Here is a 15,895-nt window from a genome sequence, read left to right as displayed (position 1 = left end):
TAGCTTTCGAGGAGAAATACTTGCTTTTAACACATTTTATACACAACAACTGAAAATCCCTCCGTCACTGCAGGGGTCTGGCGACAAAGTTACGCATCCTGTCTGTTGTCTCTTTATCGGTCTAGAGGGAAGGAGGCGGCTTCAGGCAACATATAGTCGCTCAGTATAAATTAACCAAACATACTTTTTAAGAAACGAAAAATGGTATTCCGCTTAAGACTAACCATAACTCTTGCATATGTAATAGTTAAAAGACTTGATTCGCTCTGTAATGTTTATCTTTCAGGATACCACCAATCTTCGCTCCATCTGTTTCGAACAGTGACGTTGACTGGAGTGAGTGAGTGAGTTTGGTTTTACACCGCTTTTAAGCAATATTCCAGCAATGTCACGGCGGGGGACGCCAGAAAATGGGCCTCACACATTGTACCCATGTGGGGAATCGAACCCGGGTCTTTGGCGTGACAAGCGAACGCTTTAACCACTAGGCTACCCCGCCGCTCCTGATACTTGCGACAGAACATATTCCAAAGATACCGTCCTAACCTTGAGAAAATGGTTAATGTCTTACGTCGTTTGAAGAAGGCGTCCTGCTTCCTGATCATTAATCGAATTAAATCACATGGCTTGGCGGTGATGTAGTTCAGCTTGCTCATCACGTCAAGGACCCGGGTTCGATTCCCCACATGGGCACAGCGTGTGAAGACCATTTCTGGGCTGGAGTTGAACTGTGTACACACAGGTATTTTACTTTTAAAAGGTGACTGAATCCATTTTGAGTGCCCAAATACATTTCATACAGATGATACTTTGGACTTGATATATTATAGTTATAAATGTGATACCTGTGTATTCATACTTTAAAAAAGAATAAAGGTATTATTTTCTTGTAGAAAAGTCATTTGAATGGGCAATGTATCTTCAACTTGTAAATGATTCGTAGATCATTTCTAATTTTTCAGATATAGTTTTTAGTATTATTTTTATCTTATTTTTTATGTAAGTCCTTTTAAAAATTCCTGTAACCGCTAAGACAGAGCTATATACATCTATACGTGAAAACGGCAGTCCGGGATTAAAACAAAAGCCCATTTCTAGTGCCCAGGCCACAACCGTGGTATTGTTGGAATATTGTTAAAACCGGCGTAAAACTAAATTCACCCTCTCAATCACATGGCATACAAACTAGATGGCCTTACGAATTTCGAAATTCCGATTTTACAAGCGCTTGTTCAAATTTTGTTTCGCTTTATTTTCTTCTTCAAGGGAAATAACTCGTTCCGTTGATCACACGCGCGTTTACTCGCTAGTTCACTCCACGCTTTCCGGTGTGAATTCTTTCATCAGACATCATGGCTGGAGTATTCAGAAAGTCATTGCTGTCATCGGCGAAACTGATCGGGCGTCAGCTCGTGGCGTCTAACGCAGCATGTGCATCGAGGACGTCTTTGCCTGTCACGCTGTCGTCTCCGAGTCTGAGGAATTTTAGCATGCTCAATCCCACACGTGCTTTGGCCGGAGCTGGACTACGGTCAAACACGTGCGGGTGTTGTGGGCTGCACACGGAAGGTATGCCGTTTCACCCGTTAAGCCCTCAAGTTTTTCTAGCTCAAATTGAGTTTTTAATACGTATATTTCTTACTCTGTGGGTAAAAGGAATGAACAAAGTAATTGCAATTTCAAACTGAGAGGTCGTTGTCGACACGGTTTGTGGGTTACCACATATACCCAGGTACATATCTACAGGTTGGTCAGCTTTGCAAGGTAGTTTTTAACGGTCACATGCAACCCAAAAATCAAACATTATTAAAACACAGTTATCACGTATTCATGATATGTAAACACTTATTCATGATATGTAAACTGCATTGCTGATTAAGAAAAAACTAAACAAAGTTATAAGCGTATAATCGCAAATCAAAAGTGCAGTATATTTTGATTTGACAAGATTACAGTACTGCTCATGACTTCATACTCCAGCAGGCATACTGTTTCAAGCCCCGCGAACCTATTCACAGTGCATGCATTATGAGCCCAGCACAGCATAACTGTTGAAACCACTTTTTCCTCCACCGCTGGGGGAAAAATCAGTGAATCATTTGAACTCGGATTTTGGGCTTCTTTTCGTTGCATTTTTTTTTTCAGCTTTATCATGTTTATAGGTTGAATAGGCATTTTTGATTATTTGTTTTGGTAAGTGCATACCAAAAGGTATCAGAATCTGCAAAGTTGTGCTATATGTTGCATGTAACCTTTAAATATTCTCAGTGACAGCTTTGCCAGAGCAGAATTTAATTAAATAACTACCCTAGTGAAGGTGAATAAACCACTTACATCACGGGGGCATACTTATTTAATACAAGTGATATATGAGGCATTATGAACTTTTTAAATAGAATTAATTGCCCTAGGTCAGTTAATCATTGCCAAGGTCATTTAATGAGTTAAGCTAATAAAACACTTCCAAGTACAATGGACATAACTTTCCCTAGAGGTTTAATGTTCTGTTTGCTACCCTATCCAATTAAAATAATAATTCAGAAACATACTCTGGGACAAGAAGTCATGAATATTTTGTGATGTGAACCATTCATGCCCAGGCAAACAGGAACAACCAACTTGGTTTCGGTTTTAAACTTTGGAAGATGGTGTCTTCTGCCATTTAGAGTACCCAACTCTTACCATCTCCCTGCCCCCACCTAACACAGCAATATTCAAGCTAACATTATTTTATAGCGGATTCTGTTACTAATGAAGTCAAGGCAAGGGAATAGTGCTGATAATAAGGAGATCTCTGTGCCTCAAAGAAACAACCAATCTGTATTTCAGTGCATTCAAAGTTTATATGACATGGTGTTGAGCTTCACATGTAATCAGATTTAATTCTCACTTAAACCTTGCATGCTCAGACGTTAAGGGTTGGATTTGTTCTTCAGCAAATGATGCCAGTCGTAACAAATGAATGGGATGATCAGGCTGACTGATCATGGTTGACTCATGTCATTTGTCTCTCACTCTCAGCCCCTGAAATGCATTATTTTCCCTGCTACCTTGCCCTCTCTGTCACTTACTAAAGCCCTAAGCGAAGTAAGTCTAATTTTCCTCTGGTTCTGACATCTGGTCTCCCATGAGCTCCTTTTCAATTTAAATAGGTTCGTTTGTTGCGATCAAAATGAGAATCATTCACTACCAAGTTTTTGTCTGTTGTCATTGTATCCCATTGCGCAGATTGATACTCGTGATGTCGATCAATTGATTATCTGATCAGGACTTGATTATTTACAAACTGTCGCAAACTTTTGTAAGATTTAAGCGCAGCGTCTCTGTTGGTGTGTTCACCTGACAAAATTTCGTTAACTGTGGTTGGTTGTTACTTAACAACACAAGTTTGACAACACCAAAAGTCAATTGGAAAAGTTGTCAAGGACAGAGACCGATACTATTTCTCAACAACAGTTGGTGTTGGTGGCGGGTTGTTGGAATGTTCACAATCTCAAAGTTGAGTTTGACACTATGTATTGTCAAACTTTGTTTTGCCTTGCAATGGCTGCTTACCAAGTGCTACATATGCAGCCACAACAGTTTCTACTACTCCTGAAAGTGCATGTGGTTTTTGTAACGCTACATTAACAACTAGTCTCTGCAATGAACATATTTTACTGAAAAAAAGTTCATGCTAAAAAATATAATGAAATGGAGCAATGAGATTTTCTTCATTACCTGAAGCTAAGGAAATCTAGACTTGCCACATTTTCTAGACTTGTGCGGACTTTCTTGGATATATTTGCTTCAAGGTCTGTATAACAGACTAGTGTAACACTTGGTCACTTTGATACATGTGTTGTTGACAGTTGACAAAGAATTATCAACATTCTTGGAAAAGGAGATCAAGTTTGAAGAATCCACCAGCAAGTCTAAGGCAGGCCTACCAAAGATCCCAGGATTCGAGGTCTCGGCAGATGAATCTCAGGTCACTCTCATTCGCACAGGAGAAGTGAGGTAGGATTAGAGACTAGAACACTTAGAGTCTCTGATTGCGCCTGTAATTCATGAACCAGGCACTACTCCAGGTCTTGAAATTAACATCTTCATCAGTAATGGAACAACGCACCAACTTGTGATATCCTAGGGCTTTTGACTTAACTTATTGGTTAAGGTGTTAGTTCATCATGCTGAGGACTCGTACCCATGAAGATAGGGGTATTAATTGATCCGCAGTAACCCATGCTTGTCGTAAGAGGCGACTGATGAGATGGAGTGGTCCGACTCTGCCTTGGCTGACACATGTCATTTGTGTAAAACGATGCACATGATACACAGCTGAGGACCGTGGTTGAATTGCCAACATGCATGCAATATGTGAAGCTCATCTTTTCAGTTCACATCAGTGATATTACATTAATAATCTATTTCCTTTAAATTAACGGAGCTGACTGACAAGAACCATCCAGTTTCATATGGCACTGGTATGGAAATAATCGAGTCTGGATCAGATAATCAAGTGATCAACAGCATTAACATAATCTCTGCAATTGTTATGCGATGACATGTGTCAACCAAGTCAGCAAGTCTGACCACCTGATCCCATTGATTGCCTCTTATGAGGTACATATAGACTGAAACACAGTTGACTGACACCAAAATTTTGTTTTCTAAAATAAATGTAGCCATTAATTGTCTTCCCACAGTGTGAAGGTGACTTTCAACGTAAACGGGTCGGCCGACTCTGATCAGATGCCACAGATCGGGGACTCGCCACCTACTGATGAGGATGTTCAGGTGAGATAGCTTGTCTCATTTTTTGTCACATGTCCCATATTAGCGTCATCAGATGAGAATGAAATTTACACACACCATTTGTTCATTTGGTTAAAATTGAATGTTGCACTCAAAACTATACTAGATGTATAAAAATGTCCTTTGTCATTTAAATGAAACATATTGGCCTGAGCATGTGTTAAATGTTTATAAACAGCAGAACTCAACCAAAGCTGCATATTTGCATAAAATTCACTTACAGAAAAGTTCAAATACGCAAGAAAAAATAAATACCAGCGTATGAAAAAACACTAGATGTTTAAGTTTAGGCTTTGTCAAATTAGCAATGCGTATTTACCCAGTACATTGAAATCATGTTATGTATCATATCAGTTCAAGATTATCAGACGTAAAGTTTGTCCACCTCTAAGTATTCACGATTAGGAAGCTTCTAAATGCAAATAAAATGTGCAACAGATATAGAACACCAATTGTGGTTTGTTAACCCTTCACTTATTGTCCCATCTATAAATTGCAACCAATCAAATAGCTGTTTTCTTTTCACAAACAAATCGATAATGGTGAGCATGTGTGGTAGAAAGCTTAAACACACTCAAAGTGAAATATCTAGTTTCTAACACTTCACAAACAGAAAACTGCTTCATTAGAGGACTACTAGATGAATTAGTAGTCAAGTCCTGTGTTTCACAGTCAGAATCAGTGTCCAGTGATATTTGAAATGAACTTGTACATTAGGTATTTGCAGCATGGAAGTGAAACAATGATGAGAACTAGTTTTTTGTTTAAAAACTAACTGTTAGAGTGTGTAGCCAAGGCTGTTATTTCATCTAATATTCATCTTGGTATCTAGTTTTACACCAAAACAGATGTAGACTACTTAGTGTATTATTTCTTACAGCACGAGTAGATAAAGCTGAATTAGCTATTAGCTATATAGCAGCATTGTTGGGAGGATTTTACCCACCTGAAAATAGAAATACCCACTTTGTTTCAAATGTATGACTCTGAGTATCATACCCGCACAGCCAGAAGTTTATCTGGAACTCTGAACAGAAAGAGGCAATGGAGCAGCCTAGTCATTAAAGCATTTGCTCATCGTGCCGAAGACACAGGTTCTATTCCCCCCTTGGTACAATGTGTGAAGCCCATTTCTCATGTCTCTTCCTGTGATATTGCTGGATTATTGCTAAAAAAATAAAACCAAACTCACTTACTCACTCACTCACCATAAACAGTAGGAATACCTAATGTGTTGGAGACAATGTAGTCAAGGGAAATTGCTACAGTGAAATTAGCATTGCCAAATGAATATGACAGGTAGCAAATTTGAATTTGAATGTGATAAAGCCAGGTAATCTAAAATTCTCTGCGACCAATATTTCATTCTCTGAATACTCGTGTCCAGCACAGGGAAGCAGATGACGAACGGCCTTACATTCACAAGGTAGATTTGTTACTGTTGAGAAATGGTGTGATTCTGGACAATAGAAATGCTTTTAAGTTTGAATCTGTTTTGATAACTTTCTAAAAGTCCAAAACAAAAGCCACGAAATTCCTGAAATACACCCAAATATGCCATGGATTATTGAGGATTCCACAGGTGTAGAAAACAAATTCTACCAATGTATTTTCAACCACTCAGACAGGCTGATAGGACTTCAAGGTATTTCTAGTATAGCAGTACAATGCAGTATGTTTTTCAAATGTTATTGCAATACAAATTCTGAACACTGTTGTATTGGCTAAAAAAATTGTGTTACTCACACACAGATTCACAAGTGTTGTTTTTCTTTGTAATTAATTGACTAGAAAGTATATTTTACATACCTCAAATTGTTTAGAAAAGAAAGTTTAATCTGTAACTATCCTTCCTAATTTTAAGAATGTTACCAGAACATATTTTTAGGGCCTTTGTATGTACCAAGAATGATGAGTATATACAGTCAAGAGTTGCTCACTGTGAAACAGGTCCAGAAATATCGTACTGTGATACCTGTCTTACAACATATTGTAACACACTGTCTTTAAACAGTCTTAGTGGCTAAACCATCTACAGAAGAACATGGATATAGCGAACACGGATATAGCGAACAAACGGATATAGCGAACAAATTTAAAAGTCCCGTCAATGGTCCCTTTATAATATCATTAAAATTATACGTGAATAACGAACTCGTGAGTAGCGAATTAATGGTTATAGCGAACTGGTCAAACGTGAGTAACGAACAACGGATATAGCGAACTAAATCCCTTGGTCCCTTGGAGTTTGTTATATCCGTGTTCTACTGTATGTGTTTCTGATGTGGTGTTCTACCAACAGATGATCTCGAAGCCTCCTTTCACTGTGGAGCTGGACAAGGGGTCAGGCGAGGTGTTGGCATTCCAGTGTGCATTCTCCCCAGCGGAAGATATGGAACAGGAGTCCGGGGAACAGGGAACAGAAGCCATCAGTAAGTAGGGGGCATTTGTTGGGAGTCTGGGGAACAGGGAACAAAATCCATCAGTAAGTAGGGAACACTTATTGGAAGTTTGGGGGAATGGGGGACAGAAGCCATCAGTAAGTAGGGAGCAGTTGTTGGAAGTTTTGGGGAACAGGGAACAGAAGCCATCAGTAAGTAGGGAGCAGTTGTTGGAAGTTTTGGGGAACAGGGAACAGAAGCCATCAGTAAGTAGGGAGCAGTTGTTGGAAGTTTTGGGGAACAGGGAACAGAAGCCATCAGTAAGTAGGGAGCAGTTGTTGGAAGTTTTGGGGAACCGGGAACAGAAGCCATCAGTAAGTAGGGAGCAGTTGTTGGAAGTTTTGGGGAACAGGGAACAGAAGCCATCACTAAGTATATGGAGCAGTTGTTGGAAGCTGGGTGAAAAATCTGACTTTCAGTTTAGGAATATTTCATGAGGTTTGCTCCAGATTTGTGGCTGGTCTTCATAAACATGCCAGGAATATATCATAAAGGTACTAATTAAAAATGTACCATTTTTTCTGTCTACCTGTAAACTCCAGTATGTTTGTGATGAAGGTGACCAAGCCTGTCATTTCAACAGCCAAGCAAAGCTTTTGAGAACAGTAATCTGTCCATCTGGAAGCAGTGTCAGATCAAACAACTCCTGAGATTGTAACAAAATCAATATTCAATGACATGAGGGTAATAATTGTTAAATTGATAAATTAATTAGCCTCCAACTTTTATTTTTGTTACATAATTTGCTGGTGTTATCATTTGACATGTAACACAAATAATGTGTGTGGATTTGTTTAAGTAATATCTATTTATGGACAGCAAAACCAAATAATATATATATATGCTTGGTTTAATATGATAGCACTGAGTACTAGTATTTGAATTCAATGTTAAAACACTTCTTACATTAGCAAAGAGGGGAGATTAAAAAAATGTTATCCCTGAACAGACTTACAAATACTTGTAAAGTGAGGGCACCAGGAGGAGATGGTGTTATCAAAAGAGTTTTTTAAGCATTTCGTGTTTTCCCCAAACCATTAAATTTTTCCTTATCCTGACTCATGCTTACTTGCTTTCGTCATGAGTCAGAATATGTATAAAATATCAATTTTATTTAGAAAGTTACATTTTTTAAGGCTCTGTGACGTTACATTCAAAGCCGTCATAGATTACACCATTCATAAGCCTATGGCATGGTCCCTACCTTCAGTTGATGTCATTCTATAGCCAATTTTACATTGTATTGCCCTCTATATTTATGCTGCTTCAGATTCAGTTACTAGTCTTAAATGGATACCTGTGATATACTAGTGGTTTTACTGTTCTCTGTCAACATGGTTTTCGTTTCTAATTTTCTTGGTATACCATGTAATTATTGGTTGTTCTCATCACTGTACGGCTGCATTATTGCTGGTGTGATAATACATATTATTATTAACTCACTCACTCAGAAGAGTATGAATATATAAATGTATAGAGCTGCAATAGGTTGTACCATTAGGAAGCCTTTGTGTACATTGCCTTTTATCAAAAGGCTATCATACTGCTACGACTGTCGTAAGTCTCTCAGTCATAGTGTTATGATAGCTTTGTGAAATGCAACTAGGATCTGTGAACCATGCTGTGATTGGCCTCTGTCTTGTTTCAGTCGACCAGTTTGAGATCCAGGAGGTGTCCATCCATCAAGGAGATTGGAAGGACACTGTGTACACCCTCCCAGCAGAAACCATGGACGGGGTAAGAGATCTGTAGTGCTTGCTACATCTTAATCTTAGTCACTAAGACCAGGCTGATAAACATGATCCCTGCAAACCCCAGTATGGAGCCCTTCCCGGAAAACTTGCTGCACTTGACTACAGTTAAACCAGTGATCATAAGAAATAGTACATGTCTACCAGATAAAACCTACCTACTGTATTTAGAATTGATTTGGCAACCCACGTTTATTGTAAAATACCATTAGCATAGAATTAGTCTCGCTAACTTTATTGATGTATGTCATTATATCCTAATTGTGTAGATGGATGCTCCATATGTCAGTCACTGGATTGTCTGGTCTGATTATTTACAGACTGGAATGTTGCTGGAATGAATTTTAGTGTGCATATGATGGCATGAAAAGACCATTTTAAACCATATCCATGTAATGTGTGGTAGTCTAGTGGTTAAAGCATTGGCTCATCACGCTGAAGACCCAAGTTCAATTCCCCACAGTCTGTGAAGCCCATTTCCGGTGTCCCTCTATGTGATATTGCTGGAATATTGCTAAAGCAGACAAAACCATACTCGCTCACTCATGGATGGTGAAAGTTTGGAGGATGTGTAGGACCATTATATTAATGTCATTTATTCATGGCATGCACTTGACAAATTAGTTGGGTTTTTTTTGTTTTTTATAAATAACTGTTCTTACCTGCTGTGTAACAGTGTCTGTAATATTTCCAGAATCTTTACGACCTGTTGATGGACATGCTTGACGAGCGCGGCATCAATGACGAGTTCATCAATAACCTTGTGGAGTTCAGCACCGCCTACGAACACGGGAAATACCTTGGTTTCCTAAAAAACCTCAAGTCTTTTGTTGAAAAGTAACATCTTTAACCAAAGATTCATCTGAGGAGCATTTACATGTTGGATGCAAGCTGGGTTGAGAGACTGGACAGATGTGAGGGCTGTGTGGTATGCCAGACATCACGCAATATGGACAACTGAGATAGTTGTTTTCATTATGATCAGTGCTGAATTCTGTAGTGACATTTTCACTTGAAGGAAGAATTTATATGATGCTGGAAACATGGAAAAGCATGTCTTGAAAACATCAGGAATCCTAGAAGTTTTGGGCTCTATATGCCATAAGAGAGTATATGTGAAGATGTTTTTAGAGGTCTCACAGAGAAACTTTGTGTCTGTTTGTTACTATTGTTCCATTTCAGTTTTTGTAAAGTTTCCCATCACAACTATAAATGAATTGGTTTGGTTAATTATTTGGTTCTATCGCATAAATGGAAAATTGAGTGCAGTGTCAAGCATTGAACAAGTATAGATGCAAAAAATGTTTATGTTTTGCTTTCTGCTTTGTTATGTTTATCAGATCACTTGCCTCCAGAGTTATCAGTAATAGGTGGCTTAATTACTCTTAGAAACTTCTGTACCATCATTAATCAAAATCTCCAAAATCTGAACAGTTGCTGCACAAAGACATCAGACTGATTTCACATAATAGTCTTTCGTTTCATTTTTTGTTTTTGCATGTATCATTAATCATTGTATTTAAACATGCTGAATGGGTTTTCTAGGTATTAATGACCTAATTATTTGAATGGTGCGTAAACATTATTTTAGAGATTCTTGCATGGAAGTGACCAGGGCCTAGATTTTCAAAGCTCTCTTAGTACTAGTCAAGTTAATCGAGTTAATGATAATATATGGCACATGCAATCTTTTTTTTTTTTTTGTTCATCTGAAGAGACAGTTATGTTGACACTCAAAAATTGTGGTTCAGAATGAAGTGTCCACATTTGGTCATTGTTTTCAGACTTTGAAGGATTTAAGGAAACTGCCCAGGTTGACTCACAGAAAGCTGATCTGACAGTGACTTTGAGATGGTCTAGAAACCATGACCTAGTTGCTAGGAGACCTGTCAAGGAGACAGGTGCCCTCCTTGTGAGTGAATGTAGGTGCGAGATATATATAGATGAATACATAGTAGGTATGCATGAGTGTGATCAGGTAGCCAGATTGATACAAATAAAATTGTGAAAAACATACCACTTGTTTTGTTTTTGAAAGTGTTGTTCCAGATTTGATCCCATCAAGGTGCTTGTAAGTCTGATGATAAAGCGTTTGACCACATTTGAGTTTGCTGGTGGGTTTAACCCGATTGATAACTGTGTGAACCATTTATTACTTCAGGTTGTCCTCCTGTAAAGTTAAGAGATCGAAATGGGATATTTCAGCCTTTATAGTTAGCTTATTTAACTGTGTTAAGGCTCTAAGTAGGTGGGTTTAACCCGACTGATAACGGTCTGAACCATTTATTACTTCAGGTTGTCCTCCTGTAAAGTTAAGAGTACGAAATGGGATATTTCAGACTTTAAAGTTAGCTGATTTAACTGTGTTAAGGCTCTAAGTAGTCTTATACCTATGTATGTACTTAATGTACCTATACATGTAACTTAAGCATCCTCACAAATGATCCTTAGTTTAGCATGTTTAAGTGCCGTCCACTGGTGGTTGCTATTGTGAGCGAAGGGGCCCCAGGTTGTCCAAGAACAAATATAGTGTGATGTGTGAAGCGCCTATCCTGTCTCATACATGCTGAATCAATTTCAACTTCTCTTAAAGGCATTCTCTGTGCTGGTCCAACTTATCCTTGTTTGCCAGTACTAACACCCCTATCCGGGACAGTGAGTTTAATTTTAGGCTGCTTTTAGCATTATTCCAGCAATGTCTCGAAAGGGGACACCAGGAATGGGCTTCACACATTGTGTCCATTATATCGAACCCGAATATTCGCCATGTGCAAACACTCTAACCACTAGGTTACCTCACCGCTCAGTTCCCCATCCTGGAGACTACAGCATATTCTTGTTATCTCCCGCAACGGGGTATTAAAGTGCACCCCCTCCATGCACATTTATCTTTTCCGGAGCAGAAGACTATAACCGTTCAATATTTCACCAAACTTGACACAAAGCTTGGTCTAGTGGTGTACTGGCGGATTTGGTAGTTTTGGAATTCTTATTGAAGTAGTTTTGGCGTTTCCATGGCAACATGTTTGACTTCGACTGAAACTGAAGGTAATGCGAGGGATATTGATGACTGTGTCTTGTTTAATTTGGTCCTCTCCAGGTCAGCTCCTATAAAAGTACGAGGAGAATGCTTAAGTGAGAAGTATGGCTGCCCAGTCCGAGTATGTGGATGAAATTGTGGAGGAAGGTGAAGTTACGAATACGTAACAAACCTCAACAATTATTGAAATTGAATCGTTCAGATTTACACATCATTGATTGTTTAATTATGAACGTACTTATTTATTGGTCCATTTATACATGCAGAACACCCATATGGGTACCATGTGTGAAGCAGGTTTCTGGTGTCCCCGTAGTGATATTGCTGGAAACTTGCTAAAAGCTGATTAGGCATGCACCTATGCACTCGCTCACTCTCTCTTGTGAGCGACCCGTGAAGGTCCGGGGTAGAATAAGCCTTCAGCAACCAATGCTTGCCCTAAAAGGTGACTCTAATTGTCGTATGAGGCGAGTGTGAGTGAGTTTAGTTTTACGCCGCACTCAGCAATATTCCAGCTATATGGTGGCGGTGTGTAAATAATCTATTCTGTCTGGACCAGACAATCCAGTGATCAACAACATGAGCATCGATCTGCGCAACCGGGAACCGATGATATTTGTCAACCAAGTCAGCGAGTCTGACCCCTCGTTCCCGTTAGTCGCCTCTTACGACAAGCATAGTCGCCTTTCATGGCAAGCATGGATTGCTGAAGGTCACTATGAGGCGACTATAACGGGATCGCGTAATCAGGCTCGCTGACTTCGTTGACACGTGTCATCGGTTCCCAATTGCGCAGATCGATGATCATGATGTTGATCACTGGGTTGACTAGCCCAGGCTTGATTATTTACTGACCTCCGCCACGGTTGGCATGTCATTGTGCATTCGGGTGTGCGTGGGGCAGGCCCGATGCACAATGACCCCTGCAAGTATGTTAGTGGTCGACATTAATCCAGAGAGAGATTATTGCGGAAATTTCACTGTATAGACTTTGTGAATTACCAGCATAACGTAATATTTAAGGCGCTTTTATTCCAGAAATGCCACAGCATGGTACATTGCAATATAGCTTTACACATTGTGTCCATATGTGACAACCGAACGCTTTCACCCGTTGCCTACCTCCTAGCTTCGTTGAAACTGAATTTTTATTAAGATGAGAAGATCTCGGAGGGACCCTCCCACTTCACCTATTGTTTACCCGTTAGGAAATTAATTAGGTGATGTGGGCACATCACACCTGTTTGATTACCCAGAGTTCGGTGAAGTGGGGATGGGAGAGTCATCGCATATGTGGGTATACTCCATCCGAGTAGTTGTTCTTATTCTTATCTCTTATTGTCTTCACTGAGACAATGTAAAGATCAAGTCAAACACCATAGTATCGTTTCTCATAACTCCGTACGGAATGGCTCAACGTTTAGTGTGATACACTTTCTATGTGCGTATCTGTTTTTCTATCATTTTGCGGTGGGACGTAATGAAAATATGTGTCTGTACATAACCACACACCCTGAGGGGTTTTATTGTTTCATTCGATGTGTGGAAAGATGTGTGCTGAGTGAGACCATTGTGAAGCCCCGGAGGTTGAACTTACGTCATTGTGGAGAGGATTGTTGCTTTATAACAGGTGTTATGATCGGATGAAGATTTAGCTAATGCCCGTGATATCCCCGAATACATTACATCGGGGGCTGTGTATTTCGTAAGTCGCATTCACAATCTCGCTTGCGTCGCAGAGTAACTTCTTTCAGAATAGGACGGATGGACGTGTTCATGTGTGTTTGTAGGGGTTGGAAGGTTACACGACTACAATTTGGATTTTTAAAAACCCTATTGTGTTCTTTTCTTATGACGGTCAGTGATCTTGTTTCTGTACGAACAGAGTTGAGGCACAGTCGGCACTGTGACGTCACGTCGTTTGTTCCTCGGTGACGTCATTCATCATCACCCCTTGACTATGGGAACAATAGGACCGTCGCTTAGAAACTTCATGACGCCATGAAATCTTACCAACGGAAATATGCTTGCAGCCTTCAGGCAGATATGTGAGGAGCAACTTCTACACGATTTGGCCGTCATTTCGGTTGCGTATTCCAGCATGTGTCAAAACACAGTGACATTGTGCTTTGAAACGGATTATGTTCTTGGGAACAGCGGCCATGTTGCGATAACAGGATCTCTTCAGGAGCTGGGATCGTGGAATCCAAAGGAATGTCAAATGGCGTCAGTCCATCCACCCGGGTCCTCTCACTGGCGGGTCTGTGTTAACCTTCCTCGCAAGACGACCTTCACCTGGAAGTGGATAGTGGTCTCTCCGGACAAGTCCAAGGTGTGGCGATGGGAGGAACAGGAAAATAGGGAAACGTGGTCTGGAATTTTCAACGGTCGATGGACAGCACCATGGAACGGAATTGCTGTATTTACACCAGAAAAACATAATGAGGAATTTGGTAGGTTCAGTATTGCCACGTACATGATAGCGTCATTATTGACTAGTCTGCCGGTCTGGTTGTATTTACTCCCACAATAGTGATGTTATGGAGGTGAAAATATCTAAGACTATTATTAACGCATCCGTTTCGTTTAATAAGGGATAGAGCGACACGATAAAGAAAATATAGAGACCGGCAAAGTATGTCTACAGACCTTTGCCAGATGTATTCGGACACTTGAGTGAGTGAGTTAACATTTATCGTCACATCGGCAATACTGCAGCCCTATCGTGACGAGAACAGGTAATAATGACATTGTTGAATGAACACATCGGACACCTGATGTAATATGTATAGACTTACATGTTTTTTTCAGTGTAGCATACTTTTATGAAGTTAATTTAGGATGAATCTTTGTCAAATTTGGAATATGAAATCATCAATGGTCGGCGTACATAATTTCAGCTCAGTTATCACATCACACTTATCAACTTACATATGGTTCCACAATGGACAATCCCATAGGCCACCATTTTTCTGACTCCTAGTCCCTTTAAGAACCCATTATTAGATGGAAAGGAAATTCTGTCTGTTCCTTGCCACTCCTATGCGTACCCGGGCTGTCCGAAATGAACAGATACATCAAGACGTGACTAGCCAGATGTTCTAGCAATGTGGGCAACTGGGTGTCTCCCATCTGCATCATACCCAGGGCCATTGTTTGGGTATCAACTGTATACCCTGACTGCAAGTGTGGTATTGGCTGTCCATGCTGCACATATGTTTCGCAGTTTCGGGAAAAAAAACCATACAATGATTAGTATTGTGGGCGTGTATCCGTGTCTTCAAAACGTCTTTGGGGCGGTGAAGTGCTTCGTTCGTCACGCTTCAGACCCAGGTTCGATTCTCCACTTGAGCACATTACCCCCCGTACGAGATACACGTCCACGACACTACATAATCTATGCATATTTTGCCCCATTTCTGGTGTTTCCGGCCGTGATGTTGCATGAATATTGCAAAAAGCGGCGTAAATCCACACTCACTCGGTCATAAGGACATTGTTGTTTTGGAAGTAGCATGTAGAATGTATTTAGTTTGAACAAGTGTTCTTAACTTTTTGCAATTTCATTTTTGAAGTGGTCAAGTTTCTAATGGCCATGAGTTATTATTATTACTGTTGATGATGATGATGATGATGATGACGACGACGATGATGATGACGATGGCTACGACGACGACGACGACGACGATGATGATGATGATGATGATGATGATGATGATGATGATGACGATGATGATTATGTGGTATTGAGTTTTAAAGTTGTTTATGCAGAAAGCCCCCCGGAACGGGAGATGCCTCTACACATTATCCAACCACCGCACTCTGTCCGCGAGAGTTTCAGGCGAACGTTCTGCTCCATCCTCTAA

The 15,895-nt window shown here is 40.0% G+C and overlaps 2 protein-coding genes across 2 annotated transcripts; both read left to right on the top strand.

Moving 5' to 3' along the window:
* Nucleotides 1–1,257: 1,257 nt before the first annotated feature.
* LOC137255508 (complement component 1 Q subcomponent-binding protein, mitochondrial-like) lies at nucleotides 1,258–11,005 on the top strand. The gene is made up of 6 exons (XM_067792945.1): nucleotides 1,258–1,569; nucleotides 3,852–3,999; nucleotides 4,689–4,779; nucleotides 7,100–7,229; nucleotides 8,887–8,975; nucleotides 9,684–11,005. The coding sequence occupies exons 1-6, from the start codon at nucleotides 1,353–1,355 to the stop codon at nucleotides 9,828–9,830; spliced, it is 822 nt and encodes a 273-aa protein (XP_067649046.1). The 5' UTR covers nucleotides 1,258–1,352; the 3' UTR covers nucleotides 9,831–11,005.
* Nucleotides 11,006–14,052: 3,047 nt separating this feature from the next.
* On the top strand, nucleotides 14,053–15,895 carry LOC137284385 (uncharacterized). Its single transcript, XM_067816172.1, has 2 exons — nucleotides 14,053–14,482; nucleotides 15,801–15,895. The coding sequence occupies exons 1-2, from the start codon at nucleotides 14,053–14,055 to the stop codon at nucleotides 15,893–15,895; spliced, it is 525 nt and encodes a 174-aa protein (XP_067672273.1).

Source organism: Haliotis asinina, chromosome 1 (assembly GCF_037392515.1).
Source record: "Haliotis asinina isolate JCU_RB_2024 chromosome 1, JCU_Hal_asi_v2, whole genome shotgun sequence".
Taxonomy (NCBI): Eukaryota; Metazoa; Mollusca; class Gastropoda; order Lepetellida; family Haliotidae; genus Haliotis; species Haliotis asinina.
The sequence above is the reverse complement of the archived record's forward strand: the minus strand, read 5'-3'. Positions and strand labels throughout refer to the sequence as shown.

Bases quoted from the DNA above. Each gene is read 5' to 3' on its own strand.
- LOC137255508 (XM_067792945.1), top strand. From the start codon at position 1,353: ATGGCTGGAGTATTCAGAAAGTCATTGCTGTCATCGGCGAAACTGATC. The intron at 4,000-4,688 runs GTAGGATTAGAG...GTCTTCCCACAG, and splicing joins ATTCGCACAGGAGAAGTGAG to TGTGAAGGTGACTTTCAACG. The intron at 7,230-8,886 runs GTAAGTAGGGGG...GTCTTGTTTCAG, and splicing joins ACAGGGAACAGAAGCCATCA to TCGACCAGTTTGAGATCCAG.
- LOC137284385 (XM_067816172.1), top strand. From the start codon at position 14,053: ATGCTTGCAGCCTTCAGGCAGATATGTGAGGAGCAACTTCTACACGAT. The intron at 14,483-15,800 runs GTAGGTTCAGTA...TTGTTTATGCAG, and splicing joins AAAACATAATGAGGAATTTG to AAAGCCCCCCGGAACGGGAG.